Source organism: Equus caballus, chromosome 14 (genome assembly GCF_041296265.1).
Source record: "Equus caballus isolate H_3958 breed thoroughbred chromosome 14, TB-T2T, whole genome shotgun sequence".
Taxonomy (NCBI): Eukaryota; Metazoa; Chordata; class Mammalia; order Perissodactyla; family Equidae; genus Equus; species Equus caballus.
This window is the reverse complement of record NC_091697.1, coordinates 62,139,275-62,166,755: the sequence shown is the minus strand read 5'-3', so window position 1 is coordinate 62,166,755 and position 27,481 is coordinate 62,139,275. Positions and strand designations below refer to the sequence as shown.

The following is a 27,481-nucleotide window of genomic DNA, read 5'->3' as shown; positions in this document are numbered from 1 at the left end:
TGATATGTAACACAAAGTTTTCTTGAAATGAGAAAGCGAATGTATGAATTACAGTGGTTTCCATGAACTGCCTCAAAGCTACTATCCAAAAGTCATAATTCTTGCATTTAATGCAGTTTAGTACATGACTGATCACTTATTCTTATTAAAGGAGGGATTAAATAAAATAAAACAGAATCTGAAAAGTGATGAAGGCTCTAAGACAAACATTCAGGCAGGTTCTGAGGATCCAAATGAAAATACCATCGTTAATACCAGAGGAAGCAAAACACAGAGTCTGTAATTCTAGCCATGAATGGTATTAATATTTGGATTCTACTGATAGAAAATTCAAAATGTGATTTTGGTTAGATGGGAACTTGGTATGGGAAAATACATTTAAATAAATTTACCAAGCAATATAAGATGTAGGCAACACTAATTCATTATTTGAAAGCTTAAAAACACACACACACTTTCATTGCACTTATTTATAAACAATGTACAAAATGAAACTGACCCCTAATGGTTCACTAAATGGGTCCAGGAGAAGAGCACTGCTTGCTGGTATTTTACTTCACGTTTTTGGGTATATCTTGGAAATAAATCTCATTTTGTTGAGAATAATCTATTTCAAAAAGCTAACTAGACAGGAATTTCCTCAGTCCATTAATTTCATACTGATGAGGTTTGCTATAAAACTGAAGATATGAGTATAGTGTTGAAGCTATTTTAACGATGTAATTTAGCTTGATAATTAGTTTTAATACTGCCTAAGCAGAACAATTAAAATTTATCAATTCATCTTTAATTTTCTGCAGTGAATGTGTAATAAAGATAGTTTAGAGAAATGAAATCTTAGATAAGTCACAAAAAAATCTTATTTTAGCTGTTTCAATCTCTTCTTTCGCCAACATTTTTTGTTTTGTTTTATTTTGGAACTTGTGCGGTTTGCTGCATGAAGCCAACTACTGTAACTTGGGTTTTAATCCTCTCTGCCTCCTACGGTGCGTCTTTTGGTAGAATTTTCTGGGTAATAAAATGGTGTCTGGGAAGACGTGCTTTACTGAAGGTGATGCACTTGGTATCATCCCTGGTTATCTAATGTCAGGATCTGAAGGAGAGACAGACAAGGGCCACAGATGCAGAGTCTTCACTCGCCTTTGCAAGTCTTTCCATCCTCTTGCAGGACATACCCCCGGGGACACGAGCACTGGTAACTTCCCTCCGTGTTCTTGCAGATGAAGTTGCAGGGTTTCGGGGACTGGGAACATTCATCCAGATCTAAGTAAAAGCGATGCGCAGATTAAATTCTGGGTTAGAAGAAACCACCAGCCTCTTTCCTCCCTCTATAGTCTCCTTCATTCTTTTCCTTTTCCTCTTCTACTTAAAATGCAAAACAGCCAACAGAAATAATGCACAGAACAGTTTTCACTAAAGTAACAAACTGGTTTACTTTGTAGATCTTGGATAAATATCATAATATCTAGACAACTGTCTGGGTTCAAAAAAATCCACTAAATTCTGTAATATACTTCGCTTAATAATGTGAGAATCATAAAAGTAAGAGGTTCTTCCTTTTGACATGTGGATGTGGCTGAAGTTCTTAAACTCTCCTAACTGACACTCCCCTAAGCATCTTGCGGTATCAGAGACTGTGCTGGAAATCTTCCACCTGCCCCTCCAGATCCAGTCCTCTCCCTGGTCCACCCTGCTGTCAGGCCCAGGAGGTTGAACTGTACGGACTCCATGAGCACGCTCCCTTGCCCTCTGTCTTCCGCCTGGTCCTTACTTCCTCAACCTCCTCCCTCAAGATGGGCTCAGGCTGACTGAGTCATTGGATCAGAGGTCCTCATGAGGCTACTCTCTGTGCACGACTTTCTCCTTCCAGGTTCCAATAATGCCCCCCTCTTTCCTTTTGGCCCAGGAGTGGTACGGCCTCAGCACACAGCCCTATCCCTTGTGGTTTCTGCACACTCTGTCCTGCCTTTATAGATAGTCCCTTTGTTCAACCCTCCTTCAGCTGTCCTTGTTTGACTATGCCATGTCTTTTCTGCTGGGACTCTGACTGATAGCAGTCAGTCTTCTCCATTTCCTCCAGAAAACATTGATTGATGCGCATAGAATGCTGAAAGCTCATGACCAATGGCCTATCCTCCGTTACCCTCAAGCCGGTCAACTGAATGCTTACTAAGAGTCAGTTTAGTTTTTCTTAAGCTTTCATGCCAGGTGTGGTTGTTATTGAAAAGGACCTTTACCAGAATATCACATAACTTGAGGAAATATGAAGGAAAAAAGATTTTTTCTTTAATGAAAACTAAGTTGAATGCTTTACAAAGACTTGATAAAGGCAAGCAGCCTCCACCCACAATTATCATAGAATGGTATGGGTGAGACAATAAAAAATTAAATTAGAGAAAGAAATTGCAAAAATGTAGACAGTTTCTGTACTGAGACTACTTAGTAACTGGAAATTTTCAATAATGTTTAATTGGTACTTTTTTGTTTTTGCTAAGGAAGATTTGCCCTGAGCTAACATCTATGGCCAATCTTCCTCTGCTTTGTATGTGAGCTGCCACGACAGCATGACCACTGACAAGTGGTGTAGGTCCATGCCCAGGAACTGAATCCAGGCTGCTGAAGCAGAGTGTAGTGAACTTAACCACTAGGCCGCCAGGGCTGGCCCCTATTAGTAATGTTTTATGCAAAAAACAGCAATGAGGAACAAGCAAAAATCATTTTCCCACTATGCAAACACACACATTCACAATCAAAAGCCCTTTTCTTTCATCAAAAGAGTGACAAATGGGCATTTATACATTTTAAATTAAAATATAAAATGTTGAAAGTATAAATACATATATTTGTGGGGTTTTTTCATGAGGAAGATTGGCCTTGAGCTGACATCTACTGCCAATCTTCCTCTTTTTGGTTGAGGAAGATTGTCCCTGAGCTAACATCTGTGGCAATCTTCCTCTATTCTGTATGTGGGATGCCACCACAGCATGGCTTGATGAGTGGTGCATAGGTCTGTGCCTGGGATCCAAACTGGTGAACCCCAGGTGGCTGAGGCAGAGCATGTGAACTTAACCACTATGTCACCAGGCTGGCCCCTAAAATGCTGAAACTATTTTTTTTATAATTATGTTTCCCTGATTGAGCAGACTTTTTGATGAATTGAACAGTTATGTGTCCCACATTCCTGGACAAGGCCTGGGACAACTACTGTGATATGAAGAATCACGTTATTGAGAAGAATAGCATCATTTTAATAAAATGCACATTCCAAAGCTCCATAGTAAAGATACTCTACTCACAGTAAGTGACTTGTAGGAAACAGTAGTTGACAAACCCTCAACGTGCAGGTGCCTCGCCTTACCTACACACGAAGTTCCGCTGATGTCTGTGGTGTAGCCAACCTTGCAGAAGCATCGGAATGAGCCCATGGTATTGATGCACTGACCATTGGTGCAGAGGTTTGGCATAACCTTACATTCATCGATATCTGTGGGCCAAAACAAAAACAAATACAAGTCAACATATGTGAGGATAAAACTGGTTAGAAAACTAAGAGAAATGAGGGAATTGAAATGAGATTAACGTCTAACAGTTAACATTCATAACAGTTCTAGAATCCCTTCCCATCACTCAGGCATAATGGCAACATGGAAGGGAAAGAAAAAGAATCTGCAGTGATGGGAAGAGATAACAAAGGCAGGCTATGTTGAAAGTCCTGTTTCAGTCTATTCATGTTGCAATCTATGTATGAATTGCTTTTTTGAGATCTAGAAAGCTGTCTCTTTGAAGTTCAGCTAATTTGGAATTTGAGATAATTTTCCATGGATTGGCCTCAAATTCACACTTGCATTAGACTCTGAAGGAAGGGTTTCAGCAACAAGGTAATCAGGCACAGGGTTGAGAATCTGTATAGTAATGGGAAAAAAATGATATTTTTCCAGAAATTAGTATGTTAGTTGGCTGTACAAAAAAATGGAAACCACTAATCAATTATGAGACTTGGTTTGTAAATGTATTGTAAACAGAATGAGCTCTTGTGCACCCTCAAAAAAATAAAGAAGATTTATTTAAATAAAGCAAGTATAGTTTGGGGGTTACACACATGGCCTTTGGGATGGAGAGATGTGTTCCACTCCTGGGTCCGTCCCTTAAAAAAGGGTGTGATGATGAGAAAATTATGTATTGTTACCTTAGGTTTGTGCCTCAGTTTCCTCATCTGTTAAATGGGAATAATAAATTCTACCTCTTAGATTTGGTATGAAGATGAAATCTTTTAAAGTCTAAAGCATTAGCAAAAAGCATATACAAACACAAATACACATTCAAATATTTTAGCTATTATTATTGTATCAATTTTTCACTTTTCCTTCAAACTTATCTGAATTAATGAAGTTCACTGTATTGATAACATGCATGCATTTCTTCAACCCCTTACCTCTTCCATCAGTGGTGTATCCTGGGCCATGAGGACATATCTTTTTGTACTGGGCAGTTCCAGGAAGTGGGCACAGCTCACACTGGTGACCCCAGCCTCTCCCCCCATCGCAGCAGCATTCTGACTTTGTGACAAGATTGCGACTGCTGGATGCCATCTGACACATTGTCTGCAATACCTCTGCAAAGCAGAGTCCCTGTCGATTGTCTGAAATGACAACGAGTAAATAAGCATCAATGTCATGGAAATCACACTTCATTATCTTGGTCTTCAAATTCGGGACAATCAATGCTTTCCTTCTTAGTAATAATTTTTTAAAAAGTAAATATTCTTTTACATGAACATTCACACTGCTTAAGACAGCTTAACAATGACCAAGTTTTGTTGGAGGTTAAGTTCATAGAGTGTTCTTTCATTAGACACTTGATTAAATTTGACAAAAAGTGATACTATTCTTCAGAAATAGATTAACTTTTTTCTTCAATCCATCAGCAACTAAATGATAGTAAATTACCATTCTTGTAGAATCCAAATAAAAGGAAAATCAGTATTTCCTTTTAAATAAGCAAATGAGTATCAGGGTTTGTTTTTGAAGAGCAAATTCTAGACTATGTTATAATCCTGATACGTATGCAGATCTAATCTCTCATATTTTCTCCACCTAAAAGACTGTTCAAACATTTGGACTAAGTAGATTTTTTCTTAGTATAAATAAAGGGATTTCTCTGATGTAAATAGGCAAAGAAATCTTTAATATGGTTTTATGAATCATCCTAGTGAAACTGTTAATAATAGGAACAAAAAAGTATACTTTCTGTGTAGGTTTTTTTATTTCCAAAAAGATGGATGGCTGGTAAGGGTCTAGACCGAAGACAACAAAAGATATTTTCTTGACTAACAATTTCCTAGGAGTTGAAGCAGATGACATGATTCTGAGAGAAATCCGTTATAAGTGAAACATACTGTTTTAACACTAAATCAAGTGACGAGCACTCATTTCTCTTGGTTTGCCTTAAATTTTGCCTCTCCATACTTTTACACCTGCTCGTAATTAACTAAAATGGTTTATAATGTATGCATTTTAGCATTGAAATACAGCATAATGTCTGAGATTTATACTTTCCACAAGAAAATATTTTGTAAAACATTCTTCTCTATCATAAAATAAAAATTAACCTTCACTGCAGTTTTGAAATGTGGCATTTACTTCAATATCATTAATACAGCAGAGCTTACCTCACATCACAAATATTTTCTTTTGGAATTAAATCATGCCCTGATGTAAGTTTTACTCACATTTTCCATAGAGCTTAATTAATCTTAATTTTGGAAAGACTATTTAAAATGGTTATTTACATTACACATGGATGTGCATACGACACACGCACAAATACGTCATTTTAATAGTTGTATACTTTTAGGAAGTATGAGGATTACTCAGATCGGGGGATTTGTTTAGCAGACAAGGATATATATGTAGACCTCTTCTGTGATGACATCATAAAACAGATGTTTTATTTACAAGAAAAATATACTTGTATGTCAACTTACCAAGGCATTCAGTGCCTGAGGAACTGGACTGAAATCCTTCATTACACTCGCATCTATAGCTCCCAATAGTGTTAATGCAACGCCCATTTTCACAGATTCCTGGCTTGCTCCTGCATTCATTTTCATCTTTAGAAAAACAAATCATGTAAATAATGAGCAGATGGTAAGATTATAATTTACAAACAATCTTCTAACGGCTTAAATCTTATTTAAGACTTCTTCATCTGAATACTAATATGATGGGATAGAAACTAGTCATGTGTGAACACTGATTTATTTTTAACTTTACCTCATCCTTCCAGGTGAGTTCTTTCTTAAAACGTGTTTTCTTTTCCCCTTCTCCCTTGCAGGGAAGGAGTGGTGTTTGATGGAGAATTGGAAATTTGGCCTCCAAGAGGTACAGACTTGCCCTGAGACACCGGATAAGGAGGGGAAGAACTCTGGGGAAGGAGGGTGCTGGTTTTTATAAGATGAGAGAAAGGCTGGGGGCAGAGAGGTGGTAGGTGTTAGGGAGGGGTGGTGAGTAGGGTAAATGCCACACAGGCTAGGGATAAAGGACAAGCTCCTAGACTGGCTTTGAGTAAACTCACAGCAGCAGGGTGTGAGTGAGGGCAGTTAATGGAAGGAGCAATGTAAGTAGTACTGCTCTTTTGGTTGGTGATAAATAAATAAATGTATTAGAACAAAATTGTTTTATTAAAATTTCCTCTGTCCTTATTGTGTTTAATTGACATTTTGTAAATTTTGCTTGAGACGTTTTTTGAAGCTATATTGTTAGGAACATAGGAGAGCTTATGACAATGAAATCTTTTTAATAAATTGCTCCTTTCCTCCTTATACTTTTTAATTTTTTAATCTTCAATTTATTAATATTATTTTGCACGTACTTCTTTATATCAGCATTTGCCTTAAATACCCTGTTTTATCCCCTTATTTTCAATCGATCTCATATTTTGATTTCGTACATTTCTTATAAAAAGCACCAGGCTGGATTTAAAAAGAATTTTTAAAAGTACATTTATCTTTTAACCAACAATTTAAACTACAGTCACTTGTCACTTAATTGCGGGAATACCTTCTGAGAAAAGCACTGTTAGGTGATGTCATCGTTGTGCGAATGTCACAGAGTGCACTTACACAAACCTAGATGGAAGAGCCTACTACACACCTCGGTGGTATGGTACTAATCTTGTGGGACCACTGTCATATATGCAGTCTGTCAGTGACTAAAACATCCTTATCCGCTTCAGGACTGTATTTATATCTCTCATGATTACTGATATGTTTGGATTCTTACCTGCCATTTTATATTCTTTTATATTTACCATGCTATTGCACCCTTATCTCACTATTTCTTAGATTAGTCTAGTTTTCTATGCCCTCCTCTCATCCCCAACTCATGTTTGGAAGTTATAACCTTCTTTCTATTCTTCCAGTGGTAAGTCTGAAACAATTTCAACACATGCTCTCTTTCTTTTCTTTTGGTGAGGAAGATTGGCCCTGAGCTAACATCTATCGCCAAACTTTCTCTTGTTGCTTGAGGAAGCTTGTCCCTGAGCCAACATCTGTGCCAAACTTCCTCTATTTTCTGTGTGGGACACCTCCCAGCATGGCTTGATGAGTGGTGTGTAGGTCCACACCTGGGATCTGATCCTGCGAACCCCAGGCCGCCGAAGCGGAGCACATGAACTCAACCACTACGCCACCAGGCAAGCCCCACAACACACTCTTAACGTATACTTTTGTATCAACATCAAGAAGCATCTGTTTCAAAAGCTTCTGGCCATAAGAGTACCTTGGCATGAGTTTACTTCTTTCTGCTCTCTCCCTGTGCCACCTGCCATGTTGATATGATCTAGAAATTTTGGTTTGTTATATTTTTAATGTACCATCAGCATTTATTTAACCAAAAAGTGAGGTTTACTGGTTTCTTGGCTCATCATTGCTTCATGTATACTGCTTCGTCTTGGATCAATTTTTAAAAAAATATATTGGAGTAAATAGTTTGGTAATAATTTCAGAGAGGGTATGTGGGCTGTAAATATTTCTTACAATGTCTTATTTTGTTTGTTTTCTCACTGGATTGAGTTTAGAATTTATGTTCAAAATTATTTTCCCTTAGAATGTTTTGAAAATATTCCTCCATTATTTTCTTTTACCCGGCGTTACTATTCATTTGTAAAAAACCTGATTTTTCTTTCTGGAAGCTTTAAAAAGTTTTGCTTTGCTTTTAGTGTTCTGAAATTTACCATGCTGTGTCTTGGTATAGATATTTTTTCCACTTTTAGGGAAAAAAAACTTATTACAGAAATTTTAAAGTATATACAAAAGTACAGAGTACTGAGTTAAGTTATAGATTTAAAAAAATTGTATAGTGTCTGTTATTTCCAGAATTTGGGGGTTCCAGGTCTGCCTTCTTGATCTAATCCTATCCCTAATGTCTTTCATCTTTATTTATCTTTTTGAGGAAGATTAACCCTGAGCTAACAACCGCCACCAATCCCCTTTTTTTGCTGAGGAAGGTTGTCCCTGAGCTAATCTTCCTCTACTTTGTATGTGGGATGCCTCCACAGCATGGCTCGATAAGCAGTGCGTAGGTCCATGTCCAGGGTCCAAACCCATGAAACCTGGGCCGCTGAAGTGGAGTGGGTGAACCTGACTGCTACGCCACTGGGCCAGCCCCATCTTTCACATTTATTTTGATTTGTATTTTAGTTGTCTGAATTGAATTATTTTTTTCAAGAAAGGCTCTTGTTGGATATACTGCCTAAGTTCCTCCATGTTTGATGATGTATAATACAGCTTTTATAGTTGAAAGATAACTAGATGTATCTCAAAATCTTAAATTACTTTTGCTTTACTACCATTGGCATTGAGAATTACTGAGAGAACTTGAAAAAAAAGTAGCCTGATATTTTTTTGCCTTGTAGGTAATTTCTTTTTCTGCCTGGTTGCCTAAAGCCAAGAAAATTCATTTTTTCCTCTTTTTTTTTTTGCTGTTGTTAAAACTTCACTAGGGTATATGTTGTTGGGATATTGCACACCTATGCAATTTTTATTTCCAGCATTCTGAAACTTTCTATCCCTTGGCGGTCTCTGGACTGCATCAGGATTGCCCGTTATTGACCACTACTTCTGTTTGCGCTCGCCTCACTCTGCCTCCTCTGTGCCTCACTTAGTGCAGCCCGATGGGCTGGAGAGAAACCCAGTACTGGAACAGGTCTTATTGTAAGTCACAACTCAAATTTCAAATGGGTACTCATACTCCCTTGATAGTCCTACTATACTTCCTAGTATGTGCACACTCCCATTTTCTAAAATGACCACTTCACATTAAGACAAAAACTCCATCTTTCCACTCTGAACCACCCATCTGTGCCCTCACATTCAACCTTTTGTCCTTTTTCAACAGTCGAACTATCTCTGGTTTTTCTCAAAGGCCAATCCTTGCACTTGAATTCTGGATTGCCTTCCAAGATGTCACAATTCTCCTTTTTCAATGAATCATTCCCTCAGCATATATTCTCTAGTAACTCCCCTCTTTAAAAAACATCATTCTCGGGGCTGGCCCCGTGGCCAAGTGGTTAAGTTCGCGCGCTCCACTGCAGGCGGCCCAGTGTTTCGTTGGTTAGAATCCTGGGCGCGGACATGGCACTGCTCATCAAACCACGCTGAGGCAGCGTCCCACATGCCACAACTAGAAGGACCCACAACGAAGAATATACAACTATGTACCGGTGGGCTTTGGGGAGAAACAGGAAAAAAATAAAATCTTTAAAAAAAAAAAAAATCATTCTCAATAACATATTACCCCTCCAGCTACTGCCACATTTTTGTTCCCAAAATTACTGTCTTTTTTTCTGTTCGGTGCTATGACTCCCGTTTTATTTTTCAGCTTTATTGAGGTTTAATTGACAAATAAAATTGTAACATATTTAAAGTGCACAACGCAATGATTTGATATACGTATATGTTTTAAAAGGATTCCCCCTGTCGAGTTAATTAACACACCCATCAACTCACATATTTCCTTTTTTCGGTGAGAACATTTAAGTTCTACTCTCTTTGAAAATTTCAATTACACAATATAATATTATCAACTATAGTCACCATGTTATACATTAGATCCTCAGACCTTATTTATTTTAGAGTCAAAAGTTTATAGTTTTTTACCAACCTCTCTCTATTCCCACGCCCCCGCCCCTCCCAGCCCCTGGCAACCACTTTTCTACTCTTCTGTTTCTGTGAGTTCGACATTTTTTTTTAGATTCTACACATAAGTGACACCATGCAGTATTTGTCTTTCTCTGTGTGGCTTATTTCACTCAGCATAATGCCCTCCAGGTTCATCCATGTTGTCACAAATGACAGGATTTCCTTCTTTTTAAAGGCTGAAAAATACGTCACGTTTTCTTGATCTATCCATCTATTGACAGACACTTATGTTGTTTCCATACCTTGGCTATTGTGAATAATGCTACAGTGAATATGGGAGTAAAGACATCTCTTTGAGATAATGGGTTTGTTTCCTTTGGATATATACCCAGAAGTGGGAATCCTGGATCATATGGTAGTTCAATTTTCAATTTCTTGAGGAACCCCCATACTGTTTTCATCGGTGGCTGTACAGCTTAAATTCCCACCAACAGTGCACAAAGGTGCTCTTTTTCCACATCCTTTCAACAATGATTATCTCTCGTCTTTTTGATGATAGCCACCCTAACAGATGTGAGGTGATAGCTCATTGTGGTTTTGATTTTCATTTACCTGATGATTAGTGATGTCGAGCACCTTTTTATGTACCTGTTGGTCATTTGTACGTCTTCTTTGGAAAAATGTCTATTCAGGTCCTTCACCCATTTTTTACTTGGGTTATTATTTATTATTATTTTTTTACTCTTGAGTCGTATGAGTTCCTTGTATGTTTTGGATATTAACCCCTTTTCGGATCTATGGTTTGCAAATGTTTCCTCCCATTCCATAGGTTGCCTTTTCATTTTGTTGATTGCTTCCTTTGCTGAGTAGAAGCTTTTTAGTTCAATGTAGTTCTTCTTCTTTGTTTTTGCTTTTGCCTTTGGTGTCAAATTCAAGAAATCATTGCCAAGACCAATGCTAAGGAGCTTACTGCCAATGTTTTCTTCTAAGAATTTTATGGTTGAGGGTTAGGCCTTACAATCAACTCTTTAATCCATTTTGAGTTGATTTTTGTGGGGTAAAATTGGGGTCCAGTTTCATTCTTTTGCATATGGCTGTCTGGTTTTCCCAACACAATTTAATTGAAGAGACTGTCCATTCCCCATTGTATATTCTTGGCTCTTTTGTCAAAAATTAATTGACCCTTTATGTATATGTTTTCTTTTGGGCTCTCTATTCTGCTCTGCAGTATAGAACTCTGCTTCTACAAAAACATTTCATATTTCTCTCATTCACCTATGTCCCTAATCTTCCAATGAAAGATTGTTGGATGAACTTTTTAAATTGGGGCAGTTGCTTTGAGAGATATCTGTATTCTGCTGAAGTCTAAAGAAGAATATGTCACTGAACATCTTCTGTATTTTGTTTGAAATTTTATACTACTTGAAAGATAGTCTTCAGTCTGTCGTTGTGACCACGTCTTCATTTAAACTAAGACAGTATTGTCCCTCCCCCTGCTTATTTCTAAAATGTTTAGGGGATGGGGTGAGCCAACACATTTTTATTCCAACATCTTTAAAACAAAGCCTTCCTTCCCCTTCATTAACATTTTAGAATGTTAAAATGTCAAACGTTAAAGTGTTAAATTTTAAAATGTTAAGGAATCCCAAAAAGTAATCCATTGGCATTTTCATTAAAATTTAGTGATCTTGGTAAAACTTTTCTACCTATTTTTCTATTCATTTATTTAAAAAATTGTTATTGGGGCATAATATATTGCATAGTCAAAATTCCACCTCTGATTAAGTTTACAGTTTTCTTTACAGAGGATTTAGATTTTCCACATAACTTTAATTCTTTAGCATGTAATATTTTTAGTTTCTACTGCATTTGACATTTTTTGGGTAATTTCGCTGGATTCCAGTTTCATTGTACTCAGCATTTTTATTGATTTTTTTATGGCTTTATCTTTCATTCCAACCTTTGTAAACACTTTTATTTACAATATTTTGGCTGTTTATATGGAATTACTAATTGTAAAAACATGTCTGCATAAAATCAAAGTTCATCTCTACAAAGAGTTTTCTGATGAGCAAAAAGTTGTGCAGAAGTTTCAGCTATCAGCATGGTACCATGAAAAGCTTGAGGATCAAAAAAGTTTTAAAAGTGTCTTTCGTAGCATCTTTTAGCAATGAAAAAATTATAACACTCTCTTGGGTGTTTTCTTTCCAAAAATAAGTTCAAGGGGTCATGGAATATTAGAGCTGGAACAGACATCCTTCTCTTTCTCCCACCCAAATCATGTAGTTTCTCACTGTACAAGATGAGGAAACTGAGGCAAAAAGAATTGAGTCACTTTCAAGTCACCCCGCTCATTTACGGTAGGTTCAGGATCAGACACCTGGGCTCTTAACCTAATCACAGTGTCCCCTCCTCTTCCCGGGAAACACACATAAAAATGTAATGACAGGGGAGTGTAAAATTGAGCTAGTTACAAAAATACATTTTCCATGAATAAAAAGTGAAACACATTTCTAAATATTTTAGCCAGATGAAATTCAAACACACATCCATACTCAAATAAATATAAAAAAAAGAGAAATAGATGAAAATGAATCTTATGTACAATAAGAAAACAGGATGGTTAACAATATCTTCCATACATGTAATTTTTACTCTTCCATCCATGTCAGCGTTTGCCCTGTGTTGGACTTTGAGAAACATATATTAGTCTATAAAATGACTTAGGAATCTAGGTTTCTCTTCTGGGTTTTCAGATTTTGGAAAAATAGTGTTTTTGAAAGAACCACTGCATAACTAAACCTCTGATGTAATTTATTTTTTTAACTTTATTAAGTAGCGTATTTGAATGAAATATCTAATAGATTAAAAGAAACTATGAAATCCAATCATAATCTGATGGGTTGTTGCACACATTTAAAAACTAATTTTATATTACACATGTGATTCAGGAATTCACTCTTCTGTAAAAAATGAAAATTGACAGATAAGGTTAAACTCGCTTCAGACCAGTAACCTCTAATTTCAGTATCTTCCTTGGAGGTATTCCCTCTATGAACTGGGGTTTTATCTTTTTAAATCTTTTCCTATGTATTTACTTGCTTGTGTATGTACCTACAGAAAATATACAGTATTATTTTTTTTCTCCGCTTTTCTCCCCAAAGGCCCCCAGCACATAGTTGTATATTCTTAGTTGTGGGTCCTTTAGTTGCGGCATATGGGATGCTGCCTCAGCGTGGTTTGATGGGAAGTGCCATGTCCGTGCCCAGGATTCGAACCACCGAAACACTGGGCCGCCTGCAGTGGAGCGCGCGAACATAACCACTCGGCCATGGGGCCAGCCCCAATATACAGTATTATTTACAATTTTCTTTAAAATATGACACATTGCATATATTGTTTGTATGTATATGTTTAGAGTTCTTTCTACTGCAGTACATACATATATACCTTAATCTTTTTAACTGCTCTGTGATGATTCACAGCATGGATATGCCATAGTGTATTTAGCTCTCCTTCCATGATTGACATGCAGGTTGTTTCCTATTCTTTTTTGTTGTTGTTACTATGAACAAAATTGTAGTGAACATCCTTGTATTTTTTGTGGAAGTATTCTTCTGGAATCTTCCTATGGAAGATTCATTTCTTTAAATGGCTTTATTGAGGTATAATTTACATGCTATAAAATTTGCATGTGTTAAATGTAAAATTCAATTATTTTTTAATAAATTAGGGTTGTGCAATCAGGCTACTCTCCATTCCAACTCTAGCATCAGGCGATCATAATAGATTAAATTTAAGAAATTTTATGCTTATTTTGGTATTTTTTGAAAAATAAGAAATGAGTAGTAATCTTCAAATGTTCCTCCCAATATCCTCACATTTTCTAAGTATTGGAAATTAGGATAGGAGCAGTGGATTCTTAATTAAAAGAGGGGAAGCCACCTAGTCTTATAGAGGAGGCAACTATGCAGTTGGCCGCAGTATCCAGGTGACAACACTTTTGGGAAGATGGATACGGTGGCCATGGTCAGCTTACGTGGCATGAGACTTTGGTAGGCATCCTAAATTCACAACATTTTAAACTCTTGAAGTCATCTTAGAGATCCAGCCCTACCTCCTCCCCTTACGATAAATTAACTGAGGTCCAAAAATTTTAAAAATATGGCTGAGGTCACAGAGACATCCAGTCTGTAATAGGGTTCTGGAGATTATCTGACTCTTAAAGACTCTCCTCATTCATGGAATGATACAAAAATGAGAACATTAGCTCATATGCTTGTTTTGCTATGCGCACAGAATTGTTTCAAGGAGTTTTTCTAACTTCTAAATTTAGTGTTTTAGATTTACAGGACACAGAATTATGAAAAACAAGAGGGCACATATTCTAGGACAGGCATAATTGCCAATGAATTATCCAGAACCTATCATATTGGCACGGACCCTGAGATGGAAGAAATCTAGCTATAGCACAGCCTTGAAACAGCTGGAAAAATAAGTTGGCTTGCAGTTAAGATGATTTGGGAATAGTACTGTAAATTTGTCTTGGAATAGGAAACATTAAATAAGCAGACATCAGCCCTTAGAGCCTCACCCACACAGCCTTCTCCGTCAGGCCTTCGGGTCATCCCGGGAGGGCAGATGCACATGAAGGTGCCGATCAGATTCTTACACATCATGCCTCTGGATTCACAGTCATGGAGCCCTTCAGCACATTCATCCAGGTCTACAAGGTATTTTTAATAGGAAAAAAAAATAAAAACAGGAAATTCTCAGGAGCAGGCTATTGTTTACAATTTTAAGTCCTATTTTTGGTCTTCTGGCTTTTAAAATGTAATCTTATTGTGTGACAGAGAAAGGAGAAGCCCAGTCTTTTTCAACCCTTCGCTGTATTCTAGATTTCTACAAGTTTCAGCATTGGTCCTAAGGATAAGAAGTTCAGGAAAGGGCAATCTTTGCTTTAATAAGAGCCCAAGAGTGTGACAACGGTGGGCCCCTCCATCTTATCTTTGACTTGATTGGATGGGTCATCAATTGTTTTGTTATCTAGGTATGGAAATCTACCCGCAAAATGCTGCCAGATTCATTTCTGTAAAGCTCTAGAAGAAGATAGCTGTAAACTGTGAAATCATTAAACTATATTCCCACCATGGCAAATAAAATTCTAAGCACTCCCTGGTCTGCGGCCTTACCTTTGCACATCTTCTGGTCTTCCCTGAGGGCGTAGCCAATCGGGCACGTGCATTCGTAGGAGCCAAAGGTGTTCATGCAGCGGAAAGCACACAGCAGCGGGTTCTGGGCACACTCATTGATATCTGATCAAAGAAATAGGCAGGCATGTGCTCAGCCTAGAGTTCTTTTTTTGTTTGTTTGTTTGAGGAAGATTAGCCCTGTGCTAACTACTCCCAATCCTCCTCTTTTTTCTGAGGAAGACTGGCCCTGAGCTAACATCCATGCCCATCTTCCTCTAGTTGATATGTAGGACGCCTACCACAGCATGGCTTTTGCCAAGCAGTGCCATGTCCGCACCCAGGATCCGAACCGGTGAACCCCGGGCTGCCGAGAAGTGGAATGTGCGAACTTAACCACTGCGCCACTGGGCCAGCCCCATCAGCCTAGAGTTCTAATGATGTATTTACTTAGCAGTCAGACAGAAAGCAATAGGATAATAGAACTCACACTTCTGGTATGGAGAATTTGGTACCTAACAAACTCATCCTCCAACCTCCACAAATAACAACTATCAACTCTGAAAAAAATACAAAAACAACTACCTAAAGTTGTTTTTTAAATTTTTTTGGTGAGGAAGATTGGCCCTGAACTAACATCTGTTGCCAATCTTCCTCTTTCTTTTTCCTCCCCAAAGCCCCAGTACATAGTTGTATATCCTAGTTGTAGGTCATTCTAGTTCATCTATGTGCGACGCCACCACAGCATGGCCTGATCCACACCCAAGATCTGAACTGGTGAACTCCAGGCTGCCACAGCAGAGTGTGCAAATTTATCCACTCGGCCACGGGGCTGGCCCCTATCTGAAGTAGTTTTAGCGGTGAGTTGAAACTCAGCAAACAACTAGCAAGGAATAAGTTCCCAATTTCTTCTTTTTTTTTTTTTTCCAGAAATTACTGTGCAGATGGCTATAGTCCTGGCAGCAGCAGCAATCTTCAATAGAAACTTTCTGAGCTTCTGTCCAGAGGAATCAAGGGAGGGAGGCTTGGGGCAACCAAGGCTGCTAAAGAGGGAGAGGGACCCCGGAAAGGAGAGGGCCAGAGATGGAGAAATGCTATTCTTTTTTTTTTTTTTGCATAAACTCAGCCCAAGTTGCTGACCTAACCTTGCATGTATGGGGCAAAGTCAAAGAAGCTAGCCATGAAGGTTTAAAGACAGAACTGAAATCTGAGCCACTGTCTTCCACAGGCCTGACAGTCTGCTTTTATGTTCATCTAAGTTAACTGCCTGCTAAGACAAAAGTATCAACATTCTTCAAAGTAATAGAACTGATTCCAGAAGATATCATTCACAATATCGAGGGTATAACCCCAAATTAACCGACATACTGAGAAGCCAGGAAAATGTGACCCACTCTTAAGGAAAAAGACAATTAACAGACGCCAACTCTGAGATGATCCAGATGCTGGAATTATCAGACAAGGGCTTTAAAGCAGTTATTGTAACTATGCTCACTGAGGTAAAGGAAAAGATATTTGTGATGAATATAACCATCAACATAGCATCAGAACAATATAAATAAAAGCACAGACATTAAAAAACCCCTTCCTATATCAAGGAGAGATAATACTTAATAAAAGTATCACTTGCCTTCACAATTCATCATGGGCCCTGGCTCAAAGCCTTCATTGCAATTGCATTCAAAACTCCCAATAACATTGGTGCATGTTCCATTTCCACATGGATTGCCAATTGAACATTCATCGGTATCTGAAAAAGAAAAATAAGAAAGTGCCACAAAATTTGGAAAAGTTTTAGTTTTATAGGAGCATGCCATGACTATCCACCTGGCCCTCACACATTTCTACGATCTGTGCAGGTCACACAAGACTCTTGCACCCGCCTCGGCCATGGCTGGTTGGCCTTTATGCAGTGCGGTGGACCCCAAAACACCAAGAGTGCAACGCTCTGAGCCCCCAGACAGCGTGCTTGCCCTAAAAATCACAAACCCAGAGAGGGATGTGGTCTTCTGCTGTAAGGCATGGAAAGTCATAAAGTAAAATGGATCTCTTTCCCAGTCAGTGGTTTTGGCAATCGCAAATCTCTAGACACATCAGAGTTTGTATATTTGGTTGAAGGCAGAGGTTGGGCAACTCTCCCCATCTTCACATAAACCAGGTCTACTGGAAAATGTAGGATGGGAGAAGAAAGAGTGGTTACCAGTACTTATCCTGGCTTTGTAAATTCCACCCGCTACCCAGGGTGCCTGAGACCTTTTGCTGAATATGAGAAATAAAATAGAACTTTCAAAGTGTGTAACATGGAGTCAACACTCACCCACACAGCGTACTCCAGTGTAATCAAGGTTGTAACCCATTGGACATTCACAGCGAAAAGACCCGTCTGTGTTGATACACTGACCATTTGAACAAATGCCTGGGCTCTCAAGACATTCATTGACATCTAAAATACAGAATTGCACATGAACTTCCTCATATAAAAGCTATGTCAAAACTCTATCCATCTATTCAACAGAGACTTAAAATTTCTAAAACACATAACGATTTCTTTTACCAGAGAACTACCTAATGTCTTTCATATACCACAACATAGTCTTATGATAAATATAATGCATAGAAGGTACAATAAATATTGTAGATGTACATTAAATACAATTTATTACATGTTATACAGTAAAGTTAGCATGATTTATAAAAGAAATGTATAATAATATATTCATATCAGAGAAGACTATAGGAATAAAATAAATATATAAAATATATCAAAATATATAAATAAATATATAAAATATATCAAACCACACCTTCTCGGGTATCATGAAGACTAGGAACAGTCCCATGGCCATAAGGACACAGATCCTGGAATGCAACTACAGAGAAAAGTAAAAATTCCCATTATTGAAGAGCAACTATCAGAGACCTTGTGAACTGATTAACAATATACATAAAATTAGACTTATTTTTCCTCCACAAAGCTATTTTTAACGAGTCTTTTTTTTTTATTTTTATGGTTTATTTCAAAAGCAACACTCAGCACAGAGAAGGTCACCTGAGCTTGCCCAGCTCCTTCCAGGGTGCTGTCTACTGATGGTTTCCCCTTCTATTGTTTGCTCATGTAATGCTGAGCAGCCAGAGCCCTCTGCCCATTACACACAGAAGCCCCCTCTGACCTAGAGACCAAGCCAGTTCCGAGCTTGCTGGGAACCACCCTACAGTTCAGCTGGCCTCGTCCTGCAAATGGCCACCGTGTTGACTCAGCTTCTCAGAATTTACATCTAAGATTCTGAGCCACAGCCTGTGACACAGCACCCACGTGGGACTCCCGCAGCAACTTGGAATATAATTTTCATCCCCTCCTTGCATCTCTTGCCCTGAACCTCTCAAATTCCCTCCTTTGAAAGCAAGCAATAATAACCTAGGGGGAAAAATGAAATAACAGGGTAACTCCACCTGTGCTTACACGTGTTGAATACAAAAGTTGAAAGAAGTCCTTTAGACTAGGTTGCTCACTCAACCACTGAAGTTTACACTAAGGGGGTAATTTCACCCTCAAAATACTCATAAATGACACAGTCAAACCGACTTCTGAGAAACAGTCCAAAACCAGTGCAAAGTGGTGTTTTATGTTGTTGCTCTTACCTTCATCATCTTTGGGGCACAGCTCACAGGGGTCCCCCCAGCCCTCTCCTGGCATCTTACTACAGCAGCATTTTGCCTTTGTGGTGTTGAAAGCTTTGGGGACAGAACATTTTCCATTTTCAAAGTTTGTGAAGCAGAAGCTCTGGCGAGTATCTAGTCAAGAAAGCAAATATCACAGACCTCCTTACTGGTCATTTAAAAGGATGCAATAATTTGTATCTAACTCTGTTTCTGACAGAACCTTTCTCACTGGCCAACATTTGATGTAGATTAGATTAGCAGTTAAAAGACAGGACTGGAAATCCTCAATTGCTGATTTCACTTGTCAATTTAAAGTGACCTGCCTATAAAATTTTACTTAATTATTCCAAATGTTTAAAATATTTTCCTAATGTGCTTAGGAAATTTGAGAAATTATGCTCAATATTAAAATGTTTTCCACATCTCTTTTTCCATTGTTACATGACAGCCTAATAAAAACTGTCTAGGTGACTTTCAATAATTACATCACATCAAAAGCAACTCATATACTGAGGTACCAAAAAAAATCTATGCCAACAACAAAAGGAAAACAGTGAGACAAGACAGCAATTCCTCTTTTAGTATGAAATTTTTAAAAAATGTAGGAACAGAGCCAATAATTCAAAGTATCTTAAAAATTGTCCAGTGCATATACTTTTGAGACCTACATGTTTAATTTATAGATGATGCATTTACCAGAGACATGCACTTTGCAGTGACGAACACAACATGCTGCTTTGCCATCTAGCTTTGAAGTTTCTAAGGGGGAGTTATGACAGAGCAGCCATTCCAAAGCTTACCAAAGCACCTCCGTCCATTATCAGACAGCACAAAGCCAGGGGGGCAGATGCACTGGAAGCCCCCTGGAGTATTGGTACAGGAACCAAAAAGACAGATGTTGGGATCTTCGTCACATTCGTTGATATCTGCAAAATGGTGGGAGAATTCATTAACTTAATCAAATCAATACACTGTTCAATATACAAAAGTAATTGTCTTTTTTTTAATATACTACAACAGTCCAGTAGCCATTGGGAATTTAATATGAAACAAGGGATTACATTACATATATGTTTAACTTAATCTTTAAAAATAAACTGTTCTTGCATCAAAGTCAAAGATTATATAGAGTTTCCACCAGCCACATGCCTGAGACTACCAACTTGTTCTCCAGCTCCCCACACTTGGCCCCTAGGGGTGTACGTATGTCCACCTGCCTACCTAGCATGGCCAGTTCAATGTCTTACAGGCATCGCAGTCTCAGTGTAGCCAAATGTGTTCTTCTGACTTCTCTGATGACCCTCTCAGCAATATTAGGAAGGTGACTCTAATATTATTTTATTTTTTAAGAATTAAAAACACTTGGCAATTGTATAGGAAACTATACAAATCAGACAGAAAAGGAAAAAGAGATAAAGACCAAATGGAAATGATTAGGGATACCCGTAATATGCCATTAAATGGTCTAAAAAATGATGAAATTCGATGAAATAAACAGTTTCCTTCAGTTCTGTCTAGATAACTCCCTTGAACGTGAACAGTAGAGCTACAATATCTTCAGGAGGAATCTTGCCAAGAGTGATAGAATTTTTTAAAAAATTGGATAACTCAAAGGCAGAAAAACCCTTGCAATGCTTTCCCGTTAGAAGAACCACACTAAGATGCTGGTGCTTCTGACTTTCAACAAGACTGTAAAAAATAATTTGTATAAAAGTGAAATAAAGTAACTGTAAAAAGGTCAGCCTTCATCATGTCCACCAGGCAATTCTGGGACCCACTTTTGATGTGGTTACAATGTTCTTGTAGCCTGGAAGAGTTTCAGCCGAAAAACATCTGTTATGACACATGGATTAATATTTTCTGTTTTGACATGAGGCTTTCCCAAGGCAAAAAAAGTCTCCGCAGCATTGTCAAGATTTTCTGCTTCACATTTCTAGGACTCTAGACACCTTTAATAGCTATTTTAAAATTGGTTGCCAAAGATTACAATTTTTGTAGACACTCTTTAAATTCAGTAGAAAGTCTCTGTTGACATTTGGAAAAAAGATTAGAGTACACTGAAAATTCTTTGACTAGTATAAGATTTCTGTTAACGAAAAATTCCCACATCCGTGAGTTTTTTATTCCCACCACTCCACCTTCAAATCATTTCTGATGGTTCAATAAAACAGATGTAGGGAGCTATATGTTTAATACCTTGGGTCGGCATGCATGCAGTGGCTTGCATTTATTATATTTCCATAGAGTCTGTACCAGGTCTTATTATCCTCAACAGCTCGTGGACCTCAGAATAAATGTTAGCCTTACCGATGCAGTTCTCGCTTTTTACTTCATACCCTGGGGGACAGATGCATCTGAAGGATCCCTCCAAATTCTGACAGGTACCAGGAGAACAAGAGCCGGGAAGGGCAACACACTCATTAGTATCTAAAGAAAAATGAGAGAAAAAATGATTTAAATACAAGATAATTGTTGCTAAATGATATTAACATGAATGCAACTCAGGGCCTCTGATCTGCCAGGTCATTATGGACAAATACGCCTTGAGATACTCTTTTGACATCTTAGTTATTTCTTATTTGGCAAGAGGCTAATTTTCTTGATTTGTTTGTCTACTTTTATGGGGACATGGATAGCCTCAAGCTCTGTCCCAATAAAAACACAGCATACAAGTCATTCCCAATTGTTGGCTTATACTTTATGCCAAAATTTCCTGTGATATCTTATCTTGGTCATGTGATCAGATGACAAATGAAATGTGAATGAGTGCCTAAGTGTGTGTGTGTGGCCCGGGGAGTCACATCATTATTTTACAAAACAAAACAACACAAAGACTTGATTGTTTACTTACCTATACAGTTCTTGCCATCTGGAGTAAGTTCATAACCTTCGTTACACAAACACTTGAAGGAGCCAATTTCATTAAAACACCGTCCGTTTCTGCACACCTGACCAAAAAAGGAACTGCACTCATCTATGTCTGCAAGCACAAAGGAGTTAGCTTTTTAGAGAGAGCTCTTACATGTCCAATGTGGCACAAGTTGTAGCTTAAAAATATATTTATTGGTATGCATTTATAAAAACCCTCCATTACAATTCCTCATCAACACAGAGAAAAAATGGCTCATATCATAAAGATTATATGATTAATAAGGTCACATAGATCCCTATTGTATTTCAACCACAAGGGTACATTTTTGGTATTAATATAACTCATAAATTTATAACCAGGTAAAAGTTGAAGGCTTAAGGTGAAGCTTTCCATTCTTTGCAAATGAAAAATATTTCGTTTCTTGGAGGCAAGAGAATATACTTGACTGCCTAGTTTGCAGATGACTTTACCTGGAGATAGCTGACCATATTCAAAGGACAAATAACATATTAAATGCAGAAAATCAATTATATTAAAAACGCTCTAGAATTGCTGACATATTTTGCTTACAGAATTTGAAAAAAAAAATCCTAAAGTGTTAGGTTTTCTGTTAAGCTTAGGGCTGACTGCATCTGGGTAGTTTTCTGGGTTGTTTGAAGACAGTACTTTGATCAAAGCCGTGTCCATATCTTTACTTCTCCCTGGCTGTACAAAGGATCTGAGAAATTATAGACAAGAAGGAGGTAGTTGAATAAAATCTCCAATTGGCTCTAAAATTTTTTGCAGAATTTTGACAACTAAAGAAAACTGGGAGGAAGATATTTCCTAATTTGGAGGTGGGTTTGGGCTGCGATGGTCCCAGGATGGTAGGAAGCCTGAGTTACTTTCACATACCTTACAGGGTCATGTGAATTAAGAGATGAGTTATGTTGGAAAGCATCAGAATATGCCTGGCACATGGTAAACAAGAAATACTGTCAACCTTTCTTGTCACTTCTCTTGCTGTCTCCTCCACCAACTTTAGGAACCTCCCTTACTCACCATCAATTCTTATTTCAATCATTGTTTGTTAGGGGCAAAGGCTAAAATCCTGTACCAGGCATCGGAGACACTTATTTTCCACTGAAAATCTGCAGTTGTTCACAAACAGAGATCAAATAGGTTTCTGAGGGCTGACTTGGAAACCTAGTGTCCATGTGCTGTTCTGTGGGAAAAGGCATTCCTGGCTTCAAAAGCTGACAGAAAATGAAGTTTCAAGACACAACATGTTTTTAAGTTGGAGACTGTCAATAACTGAATATAAATCAAGAATGAATTTATATGAAGTAATAACACTGAAACAATGAAAGGTCTAACTTTGTTCCCATCTAAGGGGTAAAAACAACCTAAAACCAAAAAGCAGTCCCAATACAGTTACCATCATCTGCATGGCCTTTTCCCCTGAATTGATGGTTGATGGACGGAAGTACTCAACACTGCAGATTCTCTTGTGATTATTTAAGCCAATATGATGGCTTTAGTTAACTGGAAATTAATCAATGATAATACATATCTTTGGCACATATTTGAAATTTTAATAATAAAAATATTCATCTATTCTTTGGTTTTATTTTTCATTTCAGTATATTGTGTGGAATGAAATAGCAGCAATACAAGACTGACTGAGTACTTACCCAGGCAGTCATTATTATGAGTGAGCTCGAACCCTGGGTAGCAGAGACAGTTATAGGATCCAACTGTGTTTTTACAAGTTCCATTTCCACACGGATGCCGCTCACACTCATCAACATCTGCACAGACACATTGGATCAAAGGAATTCAATTTTTAACTAGAAAAAAATACCCTCTTAAACATTTACATTTTTTTAAACTACTGATTTGCTTAGATTTTTCCTCATTCAATAGTAGGAACCCATATTTATTTAAGGAAAATAAGTATGAGGTAGAGAAAACTCTAAATTATAAAATTATAAGAAAAAGGTGTAGTTCAATGACTTACAGGCACATATAATACTCAGAACTAGGCTAAGCAAGCATCCTCCTAGTGGAGATGTTTTAATGAATAGGCTTGTTTATCAACTGTAAGGAAACCAGTCTTTTGAAACACTAAAACTGTTCTTTTAAGCCTTATTAATACTCCCCCGGAAATTTACATACCTTAATTTGACCAGCACAACAGAGACAAACTAAGTTTCCTAAATTTTATGAATTAGTGGAATCCAAATTGAAGAAGTCTATTAGAACTCAATATTATTAGCTTTCCAAAAAATGAAATTAAGAAAATGTTTAGAAAGGTCCCCCTCAGATAAGAGAGCAGACTCCCTAGACCATGAATTCCAAGCTGCTGAAACTCTTCTACTGTGCAAAAAAGGGAAGGATGCTTTGTTGAGAGGGAGTCTAGCTGACTTTTATCATGGATGAATTGTTAGGAGTGAGGGCAGATTTTCTCCATATGAATTTCTGAATCATAAATCTCACATATTTTTGGCAAATCATTCTCTCTCCCAGAGAGTACAGACAGGAGAAGCATGTATAAGCAAGCACTCTTAGAAAGTTCACGTAAACAGAGAAAGATCCTCTATTTGTCCTTTGCACAAGCATCCCCTAGAGAACTTTTCCTCCCTCCATGGGTGAAGTCCATAGGGGAGCTCTTAGGAGGCCATGGATGAACTGAGATCTTCTCTAGGTAGTCTCCTTTGTACAGATACGCCATAAGGAAACTAGTTCTTCAGTTCTGCAAGCTGACTTTACTAGTCATACAGAGGGACTTTGAATACTAAAAGAGTTGATGCACAATTTCAGCTTTTTCTAAACTGAGAAGATGCTAATTATAAACAGCCAAGTTTTCAAGTTAATTTTCCTCCTTCAGGTAGAAAGCATGGAGAACTCTTTTGGCAGAGAGCCAGTTGCTGACATCAGATTTAAGGAGTTACGCTGAGTTCTAAGGCCTCCAGCCCATCTGCCTTGAAATCTTATTAATCATCAGCTCAGCAAGAACTCACGGACACTATTATTGCTTAACTAACCATTATATTAGCTACCCGGAATTTTTTAAGAGATTTGCTTTTAAAAATTGCGTTTAAGACTTAAACCACAAAAGAAGCAGACAAATCTATGTATTCAATGATTTGGGGGGAAAAAGTGTATGTATGTATGTATGTATGTATGTATGTACGTGTGTGTATATACATATATGCATTTCACTATTGTCACTCTTACTACTCTCTTGTGTTCTCGCGTTTGAAAATGCTTTCTTGAGTGGGCACAGAGAGGGGTAAAGGGCAGCTGGTACTGTGGTGATTCCACGTAACCTCGAATGTCCCGGGGTACATATAAAACATGTGAAAGTCATCCGGGGAGAAAGGTTGCAAACACTGAACCAAAGAATATATTGTGCTGTGTCCCCACGTGCAAACTTTACATATAATAAAACCATATACAATTGAACACAGCTAACTTTTTGCAGGACTGTTTCTGACAGAGACAGGGTAGTTACTCGTGGCAAGTGCCAGAGCTGAAATCTCCTCTGAGTTTCAGCCCCGCTTCACCCCGTGGAACGAACGTCCTCCCTCTTACCCATGCACATGGTCTGGTCCTGAGAAGCCTTAAAGCCGTTGTGGCAGATGCACTGGTAACTTCCTTGCAAATCCACACACAGGCCATGACTGCAAACATTAGGAATTTCTAAACATTCATTGCGATCTAAAACAAAAAGTAAAACACATGTCACACATATCTGATTTTTATTAAGATTCTTTCATTTTTTCTCAGAGATGTTTCTATAACCTGCAATTAATTATTAGAGACAGGATAAAAATGAGCCATAACAACAGCTGAATCAAAATAAGCAAGCCTTTAAAGCATCTGGGCCTCTTTTTTTTTTTAAATCATGCAATTTTTATATGTTGATTGGTATCTCGAGGATACTATTTTATTTTAGGTCCAATCCTAGGAAAATCCATCAAAGAGACCCTTTTCCTAACAAAATTATCTAAAAGATACAGTGAAATAGGTTCAAGATGGATGAGTAGATTTACTTAGGAAATCTTTTCAAAATTATTTTTGAAAGTATTTGATAGGAAAGCCTGGACAATTTTTAGGTGTAGGAAATCTAAAGAATGCTGTGCTCAGTGCCAAAGAAGGAGCCAGTCTCTGTCTTACCCACACAGGCCCCGTTGGGTGACAGTTTGAAGCCCGCCGCACACTCGCAGCGGTAACTGCCAGGGCTGTTGATACAGTCTGCGTTCCGCTGGCAGAGGTTGTCGCCGTTGCTGCACTCGTCAATATCTGAAAGAGCAACAAGAGAAAAGAGCAACATTTTAAAAATTTCATTCCTGCATTAGTATTACATGCACTTAACCAGTTTCGTGATCAACTCCTAAACACTGTGGAAGAAACAGTGAAATTCAGAAAACTGTCCAAAAATCATTTATGTCTACCAAACTCTTCTGGTTCAAGGACATCCATGACTCAGATTACCTTCACAGACCAGGAGCAGATCGTTGTAACTGAAGCCTGTAGGGCATTCACAGCGGAAGCTGCCAATCTGGTTAATGCACACGCCATTGGCACAAATGCCTGGAATCTCTTTACATTCGTCAATGTCTGGAATTGAACAGATTTGGTCAGATATATATGGTTCTGCTTAATGAATTTACCATAAAACCTTGAATAATGCTAAGTGTGCACTGGAATGAGAACATATACTCAGGGTCACAAAAAATGAATGATTTTGTGGTTGATGAAAGCATATAGACCATAAAGTAGATTATTAACTTTCAACCGTGATGGAAAAATTTAAGTAGCTGATCAAATATATACTAAGTGATTTTAGCATCACTATAGCAAACAAATTTCCTAGGGAATCAAGCCTCCTCTTCCAGTTATGTGTCAGGTGCCCCTACCTGCTGCTATTCATCTGATAAGGAAAGCTGTGTTTTCCTAATTTTATGTACTTTGTTATATATGCATTGATAGTGGAGACTGAAAATTATATGGCTCATTTAATCTTTGAGGAAGAAAAGTAGAATGAGCAAAAGAAAGTAATTCACAAGGAAGTAATTTATATAATTAATAATTCTGCAGATTCATAAGTAGATCAGTAGAAAGGGATACTGCAAAAATATACCAAAAACTTAAACATATACTAGTGAAAATAGCAACTAGAGGTTCAAATAAGGTAGGTAATTTAGTCATGTAATACAATATTCATGACAAAAAAACTAAAGTTTCAGCTTGATATGTATGAAATCTTAGGATAGTCACATAGCTATCATAACTCAATCACCAGACTATGCTGATGGAGTAATACCACTATTAGCACTTGGTTAGAGTCTGTAACGTGTTCTGTCTGTCTAAGCATATTAGGTTGGAATCCAGATTATTATATGTTATGGTACTTTAAATTTTAAAACCACTGAATAGGGTTTTACAAAATGCTACATATACGTATTAAAATAAACAATCTGAAAAACTCACCCACAGCTTTTCCTGTATGAATGTCAAAGGTGAATCCAGGAATATTTCCACATATGGTTTTAAAGTCCGCTTTAAAATATAAACAAAGCAAATGCACTCTTAAAATTCTCAAACTCCTTCAAAACAACATTTTATACAGTATTA

General features: G+C 37.7%; 1 protein-coding gene and 1 long non-coding RNA gene across 3 annotated transcripts in view; one reads left to right on the top strand and one right to left on the bottom strand.

Annotated features, from left to right (window-relative positions):
* Window positions 1–27,481, bottom strand: part of FBN2 (fibrillin 2) — a 236,447-nt gene that overhangs the window by 13,087 nt on the left and 195,879 nt on the right. The window contains exons 42-59 of the mRNA XM_023617761.2: window positions 27,338–27,406; window positions 26,339–26,464; window positions 26,021–26,146; window positions 25,436–25,561; window positions 23,533–23,649; window positions 21,839–21,967; window positions 21,295–21,414; window positions 19,788–19,913; window positions 18,967–19,119; window positions 18,132–18,197; window positions 17,645–17,770; window positions 16,958–17,077; window positions 15,331–15,453; window positions 14,733–14,864; window positions 5,984–6,109; window positions 4,433–4,639; window positions 3,359–3,484; window positions 1,141–1,263 (exon numbers count right to left, since the gene is read on the bottom strand). Of these exons, the coding sequence (XP_023473529.2) occupies window positions 1,141–1,263; window positions 3,359–3,484; window positions 4,433–4,639; window positions 5,984–6,109; window positions 14,733–14,864; window positions 15,331–15,453; window positions 16,958–17,077; window positions 17,645–17,770; window positions 18,132–18,197; window positions 18,967–19,119; window positions 19,788–19,913; window positions 21,295–21,414; window positions 21,839–21,967; window positions 23,533–23,649; window positions 25,436–25,561; window positions 26,021–26,146; window positions 26,339–26,464; window positions 27,338–27,406 (2,241 nt within the window). The remainder of the gene's footprint in view (window positions 1–1,140; window positions 1,264–3,358; window positions 3,485–4,432; window positions 4,640–5,983; window positions 6,110–14,732; window positions 14,865–15,330; window positions 15,454–16,957; window positions 17,078–17,644; window positions 17,771–18,131; window positions 18,198–18,966; window positions 19,120–19,787; window positions 19,914–21,294; window positions 21,415–21,838; window positions 21,968–23,532; window positions 23,650–25,435; window positions 25,562–26,020; window positions 26,147–26,338; window positions 26,465–27,337; window positions 27,407–27,481) is intronic.
* The window catches only part of LOC138917299 (uncharacterized), a 124,184-nt gene that overhangs the window by 70,504 nt on the left and 26,199 nt on the right, over window positions 1–27,481 (top strand). Inside the window, exon 2 of one of the 2 annotated variants that reach the window (XR_011425091.1) lies at window positions 6,334–6,380. This is a non-coding gene — a long non-coding RNA (uncharacterized lncRNA). Of the gene's footprint in view, window positions 1–6,333; window positions 6,820–27,481 lie in introns of those variants that run through there. The other variant, XR_011425090.1, reaches the window with a different exon arrangement.